This window comes from Notamacropus eugenii, chromosome 4, assembly GCF_028372415.1.
Source record: "Notamacropus eugenii isolate mMacEug1 chromosome 4, mMacEug1.pri_v2, whole genome shotgun sequence".
In the NCBI taxonomy this organism is placed as follows: Eukaryota; Metazoa; Chordata; class Mammalia; order Diprotodontia; family Macropodidae; genus Notamacropus; species Notamacropus eugenii.
In genome coordinates, this window is record NC_092875.1 from 413,019,652 (window position 1) to 413,037,366 (window position 17,715).

Consider the following 17,715-nt stretch of genomic DNA (forward strand, 5'->3'; position numbering starts at 1 on the left):
TTTTACAAAGTTTTAAAATGCTTGCTGAAAGAAAAACAGTAGTCTAAATAATCCTCAATCAATCAGAAATCCAATTAATCAGACAAAGGCATTTTCTGTACATTCTGGTTAATCAAGGTCTTGGCTTAGTAGTGATTTGATTGTTAAAACTGCCTTTCCCTTCTGATTGCTTAGAATTTTACCACAATCATAGCATAGAAAAACTAAAGCCACATGCCATTAATATATCAGGATAATGTCACTGAAATCTTTCAATTTTCCTGTACTTACATTTTTTATTTTTTAATTCAATTTTATTTTATTTTTATTTTGAAATTCTCTCCCTCCCTCTATCCCCATTCACTCAAAGAGAAGAAAAACAGAACTCACTACAAGTATGTATTATGTTTATCTTTCTAATGTAAGTTTGGGATTTATCTCTGTGTCTGAGAGCTTAGTCTCAGATTTTCATGTAGCTGATCATAGATTTAGGACTGGTAAAGATGTTAGAAATCACCTGGTCTAAGCACCACATTTTTGGAAACTGAGGCCCAGAGAGGTGAAGTCACATGTGTAGTACCTGGCAGACCTAGGATTTGAATCTCAGTCTCCAAATCCACTCTACCAGGTGTTTTGTGCGTGTATGTGTGTGTGTGTGTGTGGAGTTGGGGACGGCATCTTCCTTTTGAAGAGAAAATATATAACATAATTAAGGAGCAGAAATAGAAAAGGAAGGAGGAAAGTGATAAGCATTTATTAAATATCTACTACGGGCCAGGCTGTGCACAGAGCCTTTTATTTTTATTTATTTATTTTTAAAGGTCATTTAGTTCAGTCCTCTCCTTTTTTATTTTTATTTTTGAGGGGGAACTGCAAGGCAATTGGGGTTAAGTGAGTTGCCCAAGGTCATACAGCTAGTAAGTGAGTCAAGTATTAGAGGTTGGATTATATTTGAATATTATATATATAGTATTAGAACTCAGGTTCTCCTGACTCCAGGGCTGGTATTCTATACATTCACTGCACCATCTAGCTGCCCCCATGCAGAGCATTTTACAAATATGATCTCATTTGATTTTCTCAACAACCCTGATGCATCTATCATTATTCTCATTTCATAGTTGATGAAAGAGGCACACAAAGGTTAAGTGACTTGCCCAGCATTACACAGCTAGTAAGTGTCTGAGGCTGGACTTGAACTCAGGTTCTCCTGACTCCAGGCCTAGTGTTCTATCCACTGAAATATCTAATGTTTAGACACTGTAGCTGGTAAAATGACATAGATATGTAAACATGTTGGCATTTTAAATAAAGAACTTGGTGTTAGAATTGTTATTATTGGGCCAATACAGTCAATAAAATAATAAATTCTTGATTCTAATAACTTGGAGATTACCTTTCTAGTGAAATATCTAAAACTTCTTTTGCATTGTCTAAGAACATCTTTTTTTGTTGTTCAGCAAAATAAATTCTTTTATTTATTTATTCATCCTGTTATTTATTTATTTTATTTTCCACATTCATTTCCACAAAATTTGAGTTCCATATTTCTTCTCCATCTCTTCCCTCCCCCCACCCCAAATCGCAAAACATTCTAATTACCCCTATCACCAATCTGCCCTCCCTTGTAGCATTCCTCCCTTCCCTTATCCCCATCTTCTCTTTTGTCCTGTAGGGCAAGATAAATTTCTATACGCCATTACCTGTATATCTCATTTCCTAGTTGTGTGTAAGAACAATACTCAACAGTTGTTTCTAAAACTTTGAGTTCCAACTTCTCTTCATCCCTCCCTCCTCACCAACCCCCACTGGGAAGGCAAGTAATTCAATATAGGCCATATCTGTGTAGTTTTGCAAATGACTTCCATAATAGTCATGTTGTGTAAGACTAACTATATTTCCCTACATCCTATCCTGCCCCCTATTTCTTCTACTCTCTATTTTGACCCTGTCCCTCCCCAAGAATGTTGACTTCTAATTGCTCCCTTCACTCATTGTCCTCCCTTCCATCATACCCCCTACCCTGCTTATCTACTTCTCCCCCACTTCCCTGTATTGTAAGATAGGTTTTCATACCAAAATGAGTGTGCATTTTATTCCTTCCTTTAGTCGAATGTAATGAGAGTAAGCTTCATTTTCTCTCACCTCCCCCCTTTTTACCTCCACTGAAAAGTCTTTTACTTGCCTCTTTTATGAGATAATTTGCCCCATTCCATTTCTCCCTTTCTCCTCCCAATATATTTCTCTCACCCTTTAATTTCATTTTTTTAAGATGTGATCCCATCCTATTTGACTTACCCTGTGCTATCTGTGTGTGTGTGTGTGTGTGTGTGTGTGTGAGTATGTGTAATCTCACCAACTACCCAGATACTGAAAAAAGTTTCAAGAGTTACAAATATTATCTTTCCATGTAGGAATGTAAATAGTTCAATTTTAGTAAGTCCCTTATGATTTCTCTTTCCTGTTTACCTTTTCATACTTCCCTTGATTCTTGTGTTTGAAAGTCAAATTTTCTTTTCAGCTCTATTCTTTTCATCAAGAATGTTTGAAAGTCCTCTATTTTATTGAAAGACTATTTTTTCCCCTGAAGTATTATACTCAGTTTTTCTGGGAAGGTAATTCTTGATTTTAATACTAGTTCCTTTGACTTCTGGAATATCATATTCCACACCCTTCAATCCATTAATGTAGAAGCTGCTAGATCTTGTGTTATCCTGATTGTATTTCGACATTACTTGAATTGTTTCTTTCTAGCTGCTTGCAATATTTTCTCCTTGACCTGGGAACTCTAGAATTTGGCTACAATGTTCCTAGAGGTTTCTTTTTTTGGATCTCTTTCAGGAGGTGATTGGTGGATTCTTTCAATATTTATTTTGCCCTCTGGTTCTAGAATCTCAGGGCAGTTTTCCTTGATAATTTCATGAAAAATGATATCTAGGCTCTTTTTATGATTATGGCTTTCAAGTAGTCCCTTAATTTTTAAATTGTCTCTCCTGGATCTATTTTCCAGGTCAGTTGTTTTTCCAGTGACATATTCCCCATTATCTTCCATTTTTTCATTCTTTTGGTTTTGTTTTGTGATTTCTTGATTTCTCATAAAGTCATTAGCCTCCATCTGTTCCATTCTAATTTTGAAAGAACTATTTTCTTTAGTGAGCTTTTGAACTGCCTTTTCCATCTGGCTAATTCTGCTTTTGAAAGCATTCTTCTCCTCATTAGCTTTTTGAACTTCTTTTGCCAGTTGAGTTAGACTGTTTTTAAAGGTGTTATTTTCTTCAGCATTTTTTTGGGTCTCCTTTAGCAAGGTGTTGACCTGCTTTTCGTGCTTTTTTTGCATCTCTCTCATTTCTCTTCCCAATTTTTCCTCCACCTCTCTAACTTGATTTTCAAAATCCTTTTTGAGCTCTTCCATGCCCTGAGACCATTGAATATTTATTTTCGATGTTTGGGATACAGAAGCCTTGACTTTTATGTCTTTCCCTGAGGGTAAGCATTGTTCTTCCTCATCCAAAAGGATGGGAGAAGATATCTCTTCACCAAGAAAGTAACCTTCTATAGTTTTATTTTTTTCCCCTTTTTTGGGCATTCTCCCAACCAGTTACTTGACTTTTGGGTCTTTTGTCAAGAGCAGGGTATACTCTGGTGATCTGTAAGATCTCAGTTCCTCCCAAGTGGCACAATCAAGCATGTACACTGGTCTGGGAGTAGGGGGAGATTTTTGTGTCTAGAATCTTAGCAGAGTTTCCTCTTCACAACCACCTCACCTCCAGTGCCACCAAGACAGCATTGGGGGCTGAGATTCAGATAAGATGTGGGGGCAGGGCTGCCATTTAATGAGCGATAAAGATCTGCCACAGGGCCTTTATACAGAGTTGAGGTAAAAATCAGCTGTTCAGCACCCCCAGGGGTTTTACAATCCAACAACACATGCGGGCTGCTGTAGGGGCTGCTATGGGAACTGCTACTGCCTGCCCGATGAGGTCTCTGAAGGTTGCAGCCTGAAGTTGGAGCTATGGGAAGGTCCTTCTCCCTTCTTGGCCAGCTGAAAAAACCCTCTCACTGACCTTTGGCACCTGTGGGTTGAAGGATCTGTGAACCACTGCTACTGCGACTGGAGATTCCACCCCCAAGCCCTGTTCATGTCCTCCTAGAGTTGTGCCATGCTGAGCCAGCCAAGGCTGGGCTGGGCTCCACTCTGCGTCCAGTGTGACAGACATTTCCTATTGGCCTTTCAGGTCACCCTGGGCTGGAAATTTCCTCCACTCTGTTGTTCTGTGGCTTCTGTTGCTCTAGAATTTGTTGAGAGTCTTTTTTTACAGATATTTTATGGCTGTGGAGGGAAAGCCAACATACGTGTGTCTTTCTACTCTGCCATCTTGACTCTACCCCCTCTCTAAGAACATCTTTACTAGTTTCAAGTCAAAGCAATTTTATATATATATATATATATATATACACACACACATATACATATTCATATAGATATAGACATATACTTATACATGTAAACCTTTTAGTAGGGTGCTAGATTTGGTCAAAATGACTTGATGTCTTTGAATAAGTTAAAAAGAGATCAGACTTTTGGGGGCACAGGGAGCATAAACTTCTTTTACCCATGGAGATTATCATTGGCTTTACAATTTATAATTTTAGAAATGTAGGAATCTTGTGAGTTACCAATTAAGAGGTTCTTCCACATTTTGAAATTGCAGCTGCTGCTACCGCTGCTGTTTTTGTTGCTGTTATCTTGCTCTGTTTTCAAAGAGGACCGATGACATCATGGAGTGATATCTTGACTCATACTTGAACTGGATTTAAGTGAAGGAGAGTTGCTCTTCCTGAGTCATTGAAGTTAAAAGTCAGGATGACTGGTGATGGCCTGTAATGAAGTTAATGACCTTGGAGGGGCAAGTGTAGTAGTCATGGAGAGCTGGAAAAACTAGAGAAACCTCAAACCACAAAAGGGCTTGAGGAGTAAGACAAGGCAAAGTCAGTAAAGGGCATCAGCAAGACAGATCCTCAGATTTGCTGAGGAAAAAACAGAAGTATGGATCAAACTTCTTTTCAGGAAATGAGTACTTTTCACTTCCTGAATATATGCCAATTGTATATACCACTTTTCATGGTATTGTGTTATATTCTCCAAGTCTCTTAGACAAGCAACAATCTCCCCCTCAAAAACCAAACAAAAAAGCACTCTACCCAACCAGTTTTTAACAATGGTCTGATATAATGGAGAATGCTAGATTGGGAATCATGATTCTTGGGCTCAAATATTGTCTACAATACTTCCTAACTCTGGGGCCCTTGGCATGATACTTTATGTCTCTGAGTCACAGTTTCCTCTTCTCTAAAATGAGGTTAACACTATTATCATTGGTTACCTCACAGGTTTGTTGTAAGGAAAGTACAGTGCTTTTCACAAAATAGAAATTTGATAAATACATTTTGGATTGATCCGAAGTGAGGTATTTGGGACTTCAAATATGTTTTTCCATAGTAAAAAAAAAAGGGTCATAAGTGATGTAAGTTTCCTAAGCTGGTCCATAAAAACCTATTTCACTCACAACACATGAGATCTATAGTAGCAACAGAATTGTAAACTCTAAACCAACTCTGTTTCATCATATTGTGTCCACAGAGACAAGTGTTCTAAGTTCTAACTCTGAATTCTGAGAACATCTCTCCTTTTTTTTATAGTCATAATAGCACGTCTATGCCAGCTTTCTCAGTCATCTTAGAGAGTGAAAAAGGAAGGTATCTGACTTGCAGTGGCAATTATAAGAAAAAAAGCTATATTTACTGATTTGCAACAAGGAAGGGTCCCTACTTGGTGGAGAGGGACTTGAAGCAAGACTTATGTCATGGTAGCCAATTCCATATATAGACAAGACATTCACAAGTTAAACATTTATATCCTGAAGACTTCTTTAATTTTTGGATTATTTCATTTTGCAGGTATGTGATCATTCATAGCCAAGTCTAATTACATGACATGTAATGCAGAAAAATTTGTAAATATTTTGAAAGTTTCAGGGATTTCAGTCCATAAGTTGAACAGCGTTCATGAGATACAAAGAACCATTTTTGTGGCATTAAAATGGACCGAATATGTAACCTGAAGCAAATGTATAGCAGGAGTTGTTGTGTTCGTCCTTCGTTGCTGAAGAAGACCATGCCATCAGAGAAATGACATGACTTTCACTTAACTTTGTTTTGAGTGAGGTAGAGCTGTGCAGGTCACCAGCCTCACTTCTCCTCCAGAGCCATCTGAATTCAGTGACTAGATATTCATCAGGATGACTGGAGATGACCCAGGATGAGGCAATTGGGGTTGTGACTTTCCCAAGGTCACACAGCTAGTGAGTGTCAAGTGACTGAGGTGAGATTTGAACTCAGATCCTCCTGACTCCTGCACTAGTGCTCTATCCACTGTATCACCTAGCTGCCCCATAGCAGGAGTACTCTAGCACACAAACAGTGTCAGGTACTAGAGATAACTACAAATAGTTTTGATAAAAAACCCAAATGAACCCTAGTTGTTTTATGTCAGCAGAATATTTCGTTCCACACAGAGAACTGAACTAGATACCTGTGTGAATTTTCCATGGAGCAGGCCTCATTAGTGTATAAGACTTTTGTACAATATTGGGTAATCTTTCAATTACAGTAGATGAGAACTTCTCAAATTACTGAGGTTCAGAACTATTTCTGAATTCAAAGAATGATAGAGTTGGCAAGGACCTGCAAGATCAGTTAATCCAACCATCTCATCTTACACACAAGGTAGCCAGCTCCTAGAGATGTTATAGGACGTATCCAGGATCACATACCTTCTTAAGTGGCACAGCTAAAACTAGAATTCAGACATCCTGACCCCCAGTGCTTTGCATTATTACTCACCATGTCATGCATCAAACAAAGATTTATTTTTTTGTCTCTTCCTTGTAAGAGGGCTACAGACATTGCAGACATAGGTGATTCTGCTTTTTGGATTGCCACATTAGGGATTGGTAGTCAGTCAATCCATCGACAAGCATATATAGGTACTAAGAACCTATTATATTCCACCGTACTAGGCAGTGGAACTAAAAACATAGGGAAGGAAAAAAAATCGCTATCCTTGACACACACCCCCTACACATGTGGAATAAATGTAAAGAGAATAAGTACAGATTGGGGGTGGTGAAGAAGCACGGTTGTTGGGATAATCAGGAAAGGTTTCAAGTGAAAAAAGTGGTGCTTTAGATGCATTTTGATAGAAGAGAGGGATTGTGTGAGGCAGAGATGAGGAAGGAACTGTGTTATAGGCATAAGGGACATAAATGTGAAAGCCTAGAGATAGAAGAGGAACTGTTGTGATTGAGGTATATGGAAAAAAGCACTTTAGTGGGATCTAAAGATTGCAGGAAAAAATAACATATAAGGAATCTGGAAAGATAGCTTGAAATGGGCTTTTAAAAAAGGAAGCTTTCTGATTTGGATGAAAATTACAAGAAGCAATTATATAAGTTACTGACTGCTAGCAAGGAAAGAGACCTGATTTGGTACAGAGAGGCATAAAGTGAAACCTGGGACGTGGTCAACACTATATATAGATTGATTATATTAAAATGAAAAGGTTTTGTATAAGCAAAATCAATGCAGTTAAAATTAGAAGAAAAGTAGAAAACTGGGAAAAACTTTTCACAGCAAGTTTCTTTGATAGAGCACTTGTTACTCAATTATGTAGAGAACTGAGTTAAATTTATAAGGATGCCCATCATTACTCAACTGATAAATGGTCAAAGGATATGAATCGGCAGTTTTCAGATGAAGTAATTAAAGCTATTTTTAGTTATATGAAAAAATGATTTAAATCACTATTCATTAGAGAAATGTAAATTTATAAAGCTCTAAGGTACCACTTCATACCTATCAAATTGGCTATATGACAGAAAAAGAAAATGACAAATGTTGGAGGGAAAATTGGAACACTAATGCATTGCTGGGGGAATTGTGAACTGATTTAACCATTCTAAAGAGCAATTTGTAACTGTGCCCAAAGGACTAAAACACTTTATATATCCTTTGAACTACCAATATTACTGCTAGGTTTGTATCCCAAAGAAAGTTTTTTTGAAAAAGGAAAAGGACTTATATGTGCAAAAATATCTATAATAGCTCTTTTTGTGGTGGCAAAGGATTGGATTGGAAATTGAAGGGATCTCCATCGATTGGGAAGGGGCTGAACAAGTTGTGATAGAATACTATTGTGCTATAATAATGATCAGGATGCTTCAGAAAAAACCTGGAAAGACTTACATGACCTAACGAAAAGTGCAGTGAGGCAAATCAGGAGAACACTGTACACAGTAACAGCAATATTGTACAGTGGTCAACTATGATGATCTAAGACAATTCCAAAGGATTTATGATGAAAAATGCTGCCCACCTCCAGAGAAAGAACTGATAGAGTCTAAAAGCAGATCACAACATATATTTTTTAGACTTTATTTTTGTTGTTTTTTGGGGGGAGGTTACAGGGGGGGGTCTAAGTTTTCTTTCAAAACATGGCTAGTATGGAAATATATTTTGCATGAGTGCACATGTATAATCTATATCAAATTGCTTGCCATCTCAGGGAGGAGGGAGGAGAGGGAAGAAAGGAGAGAATTTGGAACTCAAACTTAACAAAAAAAGAATGTTAAAATTATTTTTCCATGTTGTTGGAAAAAAATAAAATATTAAAAAGAACACTGTATACAGAACAGTTATAAATTCAGCATTGGTATTTTGAAGACTTCCTTAAATTTTAAATTATTTCATGGTACATGTACATAGAGTAAAATTTAATTCTCTGAAATACTGTGTAGAAAATTTTGGAGGAAAAATATTCTTAAAGAATCAGGAATATAAGTCTACAATTTGAAAGCATTCAGTACTTAAAGCTAAGCAGCTAAAACTAAAGACTAGGGATCACTCCAAGAGAACCCAGAATCAATTTAATAGCCATTTATTAAGCAGTATATGAAAAAAAATATGCTCAAGGTGCTACAAATACCAAGATAAAACAAAACAAAAAAAAGTCTTGACCTCAAGGAGCTTACATTCTCCTGAGGCTTTTCAACATATAATACTTTAAAGTATTGAGTTTTAAACCCATGGATGCCAAAAGCTGTTGAGGTTTCATAACGTGTTGTGGTGGAACCATCTCAAAGAATTCAGAGATAGACCACCTCTAATCCAGATATAGGCATTAATTGAGATTGATGCTTCTAATGAAGTGGGCTAATTCTGAAGAGGAATCAGCAACATCAGAGAAAACAAGATGGATTTTTGTAGGGTTAAGACGAAATTACATAACAGAAATTTTCATAGAATATAGGAATATGATTAATATTAAAAGGCAGGAGGCATTTGTTAAGGGATTAGGTAATGGAGGAGGGGTCCCATCTATTTGGTGGTTAAATATTCTGGGTATGCTGCCCTCCCATTGGCTAGCTATTGTGGTCCTGTCTGGTCAAGATAGATAATTAGGTATTGTGGTCCTGTCTTGGGCTAGATGGATGATGTCATTGTGATTAACTACAAGAATATACCTTTTTCTGTGGGAATAGGTCTGGGGGGTCAAAGCTGGGTAGAGGCAATGGCTGGGCTCCCACACTTGCTGTTTCTATGAGAACTATAAGTTTCAGGCACACACCTGTTGCTCTAGTGGGCAGTGAGACATGTATGAAGAAGTCAGGACATTGCCAGGGGGTGGGTGGGCTGGGTAGGTACCTTGGGCCTACAATGAAATTAGACTGTTGGGGTTGGGGGCAACTCTCTTAGGACTCTATCAAAAGTACATATGGGAAAATCTGAAGTGGAGAAGGTCTATTAAAGTAAGGGTGTCAAGAAAAGCTTCATACAGGAGAGGGTGCCCTAATATTCTAAGAGGTAGAATTGAGAAGGGAATTCATTCTAGATGTGGAAATCAATGCCTATGCAAAAGCAGGAAGACAGAATGTAGGAAGTATTTGTTTCTTGAAAATGTCACTGTTGATATGAGGGCCCTTTCTAAATAAAGCACAATATTGTGGGCCTGAGTGAATCACCTTATTGATCTTATGGATGTGCAGATAAACTTGATGGGTCTCCACTATCCCAGAGATCTGAAATAGAGGATGAGCGTTATAGTAATTCCTGTTTTGTAGTTTTTAATGGCTGCATTTCAGACTAATTCTCTAAGCATGGTGTCAAACTCAAATAGAAACTGATTGTTGGGACTACATATTGACTTAGAAAAATCACAAATTAACATGTTCTATGTTGTAATTATAATTTTATTTATTTTGTTAAACATTTTGTTTACCATTTCCTTTTCTAGCTCATTTTACAAACAGGGTTAAATGAATTGCCCAGAGTCACATAACTATTAAGTGTCTAAGGCAAGATTTGAACTCAGGAAAGCGAGTTTTCCTGACTTCAGGCCCAGCACTCTATCCACTGTACCACCTAGTTGCCCAATTAGTAGCAACTAATATTCTTTCCTCTTTATTAAATTTACTAAATATTCTTTATTCTTCAATTTAACTGCTTATAGTCTGTCATTAAAAAAAATAAGCCCTAAACGTAAGCTTTTTATTTCTTTCACTTTCTCTTGATTTATCCAATGCTAATTAGGTGATGGGTATCATCAGTTTCCCTTTCTCTGCGTTTTACATGAAACTATACTACATTAAGAAAGGATGCTTTCCTGGGTTGGATTCACTTACCAAGATCAAGAAAATTATTACCTTTTCTCCAAAGCCCACCCCTCTTCCTAACTTTCCTATTACTGTTAAGGGCATCAATATCTTCCCACTCACCTAGATTCAAACTCTGTCTACGCATGCTTGTCTCTTCACTCTCTGTCACTTCCCATAGGCAATTTGTTATCAAGTTCTATTGATTCAACCTTCACAGCATCTCTTGAATATATCCCCTTCTGTCCTCTGATATTGCTATAACTCTGGGATAAGTCCTTGTTCTCTCCTGTCAGGACTAGCTGTCATACCTCAAATCTATGCATTCTTTCACTCAGTTCTCATATTGATCTTCCTAATGTGAAGTTCTAACCACACGATTTCCCAACCCCATTCAACAAAACCTAATGACTCTATCCATGATCAAACATAAAATCTTCCTTTTAGCATTTTAATTTTTCATAATAAGCCGCTCCCCACCCCCAGCACCTTCCCTTTAGTCTTACACCTCACTGACCCACTAAACCATAGTGTTGCTATGATCCAGTGACACTGGCATTATTTCTGTTCCTTCCACAAAACAGCCAATCTCTAGATTCTGGGCATTTTCACTGGATGTCTCCATACCTGGAATGTCTCTCCTACCTCATATCCACCTCCTGATTTCCCTGGCTTCTTTCAAAACCCAGCTAAAATCCCACCTTCTGCAAGAAGTCTTTCCCAACCTCCCTATAGTGGTAGTGCCTTCACTCTGCTGATGATCTCCATTTTAAGCTATATAGCTCTTATTTGTATATAATTAGTTGCATGCTGTTTCCTCCATTATACCATGAGATCCTGAAAAGCAGAGACTGCTCCTATCTTGCCTTCCCCCACTTTTTCCCCCCTATTTTTTGCATCTCCAGCACTTAACACAGTTGTTGGCACATAGTAGGCACCTAAGTCCATGTTAAATGACAGAAGACAATAGGCCTAAGTAATTTTTTGGCCCATAGCTAATAGGATTTTATTTTTGAAAGGACCATAATAGGTATGAGACCTCAATAGGGAATTTACAAAGGTCTTTCAGCTAATATGAATGTTTTTTTCTCCTTGTAAAAGTATAGGATCAGATATGTCCCAGTTAGACTTGTCAATTCTTTAGGATATTTGAGCATTTGACCAGTGCTTTGGAGGTGGGAACAAGGACGAAGTGAGTTGTGTTATATAAGAATAGCATGATATAGAAGAAAGTTCTGGATTTGAACTCAGAGGTCCTCAATTTACAGGAGTTGTACAGTGATCATCAAAACTTGCTTAATCAACAGGTAAAATTGATAGTCATTCACTGGAGAGTCCCACGTGCTCTGTAGCAGCTTGTGAGTGATGGAAGTATTGAGTAAGTGGTATCACTGACTTGTTGTCAAGAGGTGTGTGGTGTTCTGTTTTTTATTTAAGCCCCCTCCCCACAGATTAACCCTAACTTCTTTAAACATTTTCTTCCCTTTGTTTTAATCAAGTAAAACCTCCTCATCCTCTCTCTTTCCAATCTCCCCACCTGCATTTGGGAGCACAAGAAAAAAAAATCCATGTAATGCTGATCCAAACAATTTTCCACATTAGCCATGTCTTTCTGCAATAAATAAATAAATTCTTATTCTGTGTTCTGAGTCCTTCATTTCTCTACCAAAAAGTGAGTACTATATTTCATCACTATTTCTTCTGGAATCATGGTTATTGGTCCTTCCTCTAATAAGAGGTCAGCATAATAGTATTTCATCACATTTATATACCATAATTATTCATCCATTCCCCAATTTTGGGCATCCCCTCAGATTTCCATTCTTTGCCACCTCAATACAAGCTTTAAATATTATCATATATTCTTTCTTAATTTCTTTCTTATTTAGTATTTTATTTTTCCCAAGTTACAGGTAAAAACAATTTTTGACATTCGTTTTTAAAACTTTGAGTTCCAAATTTTCCCCCTTCCTTCCTTCCCAGTCCCCCATCAATGAGAAAGTAAGCAATTTGATATAGGTTATACATGTGTAGTCATGCAAAACATATTCATAATAGTCATGTCGTGAAAGAAAACACAGACAAAAAAACTCAATAAAAGCGAAGTAAAAAAAAGTATACTTCAGTCTGTATTCAGACACCATTAGTTCTTTCACTGGGGATGGATGGCTTTTTTTTATCATAAGTCTCTCAGAGTGGTCTTGCGTAATTGTATTGCTGAGAATAGCTAAGATCATCTTACAATATTGCTGTTACTTTGTACACAGTACATTTGACTTTACATCAACCCATACAAGTCTTTCCAGGTTTTTCTGAGAGCATCCTGCTCATCATTTCTTGTAGTATAATAGTATTCCCTCATAATCACATACCACAACTTCCTCAGGCATTCCCCAATTGATGGGCATCCCCTCAATTTCTAATTCTTTGCCCTCAGAAAAGAGCTGCTGTATATTTTTGTATGTATAGGTCCCTTTCCTTTTTTTTTTTTTAATCTCTTTTAGAATATAGATCTAATAGTGGTACAACTAGGTGAAAGGGTATGCATAGTTTTATAGCCCTTTGGGCATAGTTCCAAATTGCTCTCCATAATGGTTGAATCAGTTCACAGCTCCACCAACAATGCATTAATGTCTCATTTTTTCCACATCCCCTCCAACATTTTTCATTTACCTTTTCTGTCCTGTTAGCCATTTTTATATATTCTTAAAGTTTGTTTTACCTAAGACTAATCTCTCCCTTTACTCTCTGTCTCTCTCTCTCTTCCTGCCCTTTCTCCTTCTCTATTTTCTGATTGAGTGAAATGTATGTCTAAACCCAATTGTGTGTATGTATATTATCTCTTTTGACCAATCCTGACGAGAGTTGTGTCAACCATTCCCCTCACTATTTTTTGTTTTTATAGATGTTTACTTGTGCATGTAAGACAATTTTTCTTGACCTTCCTTCCCCTCCTCCCCCTTTCCTGTTATATTCCTCTTCCCCTCTCCATTATTTTTTAAAGATCATCAAGACATTATAGAACAACTATAAGACCTTGTCTGCTGATTGGACTCCCTCTATGAACTCTGATGATGTTAGGTTTCAAAAAGGGCACTTGTACCATTTCTCCATTTATGAATACAAGCAGTTTATCCTCTTTTAGTCCTTTATTATTGTTCATTTATACTTACCTTTTTATTTTTATCTTCACTCCTTTGTTTGAACTTCAAAGTTTCTATACAGCTCTTGTCTTTTCATCAAGAATTCCTGGAAGTCCTCTATTTCATTAAAAAAAATCTATTTTTTCCCCTATAACATTATATACACTTTTGTTGAGAAAGTTATTCTTGGCTGGAATATTGAAATATTGTATTTCAATACTAGATATTGTATTCTTGAATATTGTAATCCAAGTTCTCCTCTCCTTGAGAAAGGTGTCTGTTAAATCACATATAATCTTTACTATCACTCCTTGGTACTTGAATTTTTTCTAGACGTTTGCAGTATTTTTCCTTAGATCCAAAAGATGTGAATTTTGGCTATGATATTACTAGGAGTTTTGTTTTGGGAGTTTCTTTTAGGAAATAACAGGAGAATTCTATTTCTATTTTCCCTTTGGTTCTAAGAGATCTGGACAACTTTTGGGATTTCTTGAAGTAGGATGCCAGTGCATTTTTTTTATGGTGTTCAAATAGTCCAATGATTTTTAAAGTTTTTCTTCTGGATCTGTTTTCCAAGTCAGTTGTTTTTTCTATAAGTTATATGTTTTTATGTATTTTCAGTTTTTAAAAAATTGTTTTAATATTTCTTATTGCTTAATAGAGTCATTGGCTTCCATTGGTCCATTCTAATTTTCAGGCAGTTTGTTGCTTGGGCAATATTTTATACTTTTTATACCAAGGTGTTCATACCCTTTCAAATTCCTTCTCCCATAGCTCTCATTTATTTTCCATTTTTTTCTTCAAATGCTCTCATTTCATTTATAAAAACTTTTTCAAACTTAAAAAAAAATCAATTCTTGTTTCATCTCTTCCAGGAATTCTAGCTGAATTTTTCTCAAGATATGTTTCTTTCTGAGGCTTTGCTTTTAGATGTTTTAGAATTATCCTCTTCTCCTGGGTTTGTTTCTTGAACTGCCATGCTGGGGGCAGAGCCAAGATGGTGGACTAGAAAGACACACTTATGCAGGGTCCTCCCCACAGCCCATAAAATACGTGTAGAGAGGGACTCTCAACGAATTTTGGAGCAGCAGAAGTGGAGAACAACAGAGTGGAGGAGATTTCCAGCCCACGGTGACCTGAAAGGCCCACAGAAACATCAGTTGTGCTGGACGTGGAGTGGAGCATAGAGCCTAGCCCAGCCTTGGCCAAATGGCACAATATGACAAGATTCTGGGAGGAGGACACCTCGGGGGCAGAATCTCCAGTCACAGTAGCACGTCCTCAGATCCCTCAGCCCACAGGTGCCAAAGGTCAGTGATAGGGTTTTATCAGCAGGCCAGGAAGGGAGAAGAGCCTTCCCATAGCTCCAGCAACAGGCAGCAGCCACAGAGCCTGCACAGCAGCTCATACAGAAGCTCCATTGTTGGAGTGTAAAAACTCCTGGGGGCACTGAAGAGCTGAGTCTTACCTCAGCCCTGGGTGGAGGCCCTGGGGGAGATGGTCTTTGTCTCACACTGAATGGTGGCCCTGCCCATCCAGCTCATCTGAAAATCAGCCCCCAGTGCTGACTTGGGAACTGGAGGCAGGTGGCTGTGGAGAGGTACCTGCTAAAATTCTGGGCATAAAAATCCTTCTCTGGGTCCAGACCAGTACACACTTGATTGGAAGCCACCTTGGAGGAACTGAGATCTCACAGATTCCCAGAGTATACCCTACTCTTGACAAAGGACCCAAAAGTCAAGTAACTGGTTGGGAAAATGCCCAAAAGAGGAAAAAAAAATAAGACCACAGAAGGCTACTTTCTTGATGAACAGATATCTCCTCCCATACTTTGTGATGAGGAAGAACAATGCTTACCATCAGGGAAAGACATAGAAGTCAAGGCTTCTGTATCCCAAACATCGAAAATAAATATTCAATTGTCTCAGGGCATGGAAGAGCTCAAAAAGGATTTTGAAAATCAAGTAAGAGCGGTGGAGGAAAAATTAAGAAGAGAAATGAGAGAGATGCAAGAAAAGCATGAAAAGCAGGTCAACACCTTGCTAAAGGAGACCCCCCAAAATGCTGAAGAAAATAACACCTTGAAAAATAGGCTAACTCAATTAGCAAAAGAGGTTCAAAAAGCCAATGAGGAGAAGAATGCTCTAAAAAGCAGAATTAGCCAAATGGAAAAGGAGGTCCAAAAGCTCACTGAAGAAAATAGTTCTTTCAAAATTAGAATGGAACAGATGGAGGCTAATGGCTTTATGAGAAACCAAAAAATCACAAAACAAAACCAAAAGAATAAAAAAATGGAAGATAATGTGAAACATCTCATTGGAAAAACAACTGACCTGGAAAATAGATCCAGGAGAGACAATTTAAAAATTATGGGACTACCTGAAAGCCATGATCAAAAAAAGAGCTTAGACATCATCTTTCATGAAGTTATCAAGGGAAACTGCCCTGATATTCTAGAACCAGAGGGCAAAATAAATATTTAAAGAATCCACCAATCACCTGCTGAAAGATATCCAAAAAGAGGAACTCCTAGGAACATTGTGGCCAAATTCCAGAGTTCCCTGGTCAAGGAGAAAATATTGCAAGCAGCTAGAAAGAAACAATTCAAGTACTGTGGAAATACAATCACGATAACACAAGATCTAGCAGCTTCTACATTAAGAGATCGAAGGGTGTGGAATATGATATTCCAGAAGTCAAAGGAACTAGGATTAAAGCCAAGAATCACCTACCCAGCAAAACTGAGTATAATACTTCAGGGGAAAAAATGGTCTTTCAATGAAATAAAGGACTTTCAAGCATTCTTGATGAAAATACCAGAGCTGAAAAGGAAATTTGACCTTCAAACACAAGAATGAAGAGAAGCATGGAAAGGTAAACAGCAAAGAGAAGTCATAAGGGACTTACTAAAGTTGAACTGTTTACATTCCTACATGGCAAGACAATATTTGTAACTCTTGAACTGCCATGCCACCATAATAATTTTTGATGGTGGGAGTCTTTTGTGTGTGTATGTGTTCATTCTTCTACCCTACTCTAGCCTTGCTCTGTGGTACTTCTAGAGGAAAAGATTGAACTGATATTGCTGTTACATTAGGGGGCTGTTCAGATTATATTACTCCAGGATCTCAAGAACAGCCTGGGGACTCTGCAAGCTTTTAGTACTTTCAAAGTGTTTTGATCCAGGGTAAAGTGTGCTTGCTGCTCTCCTGGTCTGAGCCCTGCAAATTCCTAACCCAAGTTTGGGTCTGAAGAAAAGTAGATGTTGCTGGATACATCTATCAGCCATTTGGAAAGCTCTGTTGGTTCAAATAGACAGAATTGTAGGACCCCTTTGGCTGAGAATTATTTATTCTGAGTGCTACCTTGGTTATTCCTCTGCTGGCTAGACTCAATACTGAAAGTGAAACCCTACTCTATGCTTGAGGTCTAAGCTACACCACTGTTTCTGCTGGATTCTGAGCTTCCTTCCTCCTTTCTATTTTTCTTTGTCTCTTTCTTTGCTCAGGGCCTCTCTACCCAAGTGCGCCATACCTGGGCACAGGTCCTCTTCTCAGTCTACCTTGGACCTGTGACACAGAACTGGGAGATGAGTTACAAAGCCTCCATTTCATATCATATCTATTTCTGTCTTAGTGATCAACAGGTCTGGTGGTGTGTTGATATGGGTCTGGGAGGTCATTTTGTTCTAGTGCACAGCCACTCCCTGGGAGCTGGATTGTTCACATGTGTCATGCTCCTGGCTAGACAGGGTCCTCATTGTGCACAAACCTCACTGTCTCTCTTTCTTTATGTTGAACTGTGCTGGAAAAGTAGCCCATTGTGGTTTTTCAGTTTTGTTTTGTTTTCGATTTCCCACCAGGATTCTGTTCAGTGGATTTTTT

At 37.9% G+C, this 17,715-nt stretch overlaps 1 protein-coding gene across 4 annotated transcripts in view; it reads left to right on the forward strand.

The window, feature by feature from the left end:
• Positions 1-5,695: 5,695 nt before the first annotated feature.
• EMB (embigin) overlaps positions 5,696-17,715 on the forward strand; it is a 247,050-nt gene continuing 235,030 nt past the window's right edge. For all 4 annotated transcript variants that reach the window (XM_072605669.1, XM_072605670.1, XM_072605668.1 and 1 more), the window contains exon 1: positions 5,696-5,937. In XM_072605669.1, the coding sequence (XP_072461770.1) occupies positions 5,844-5,937 (94 nt within the window). In that variant the 5' untranslated portion in view covers positions 5,696-5,843. The remainder of the gene's footprint in view (positions 5,938-17,715) is intronic.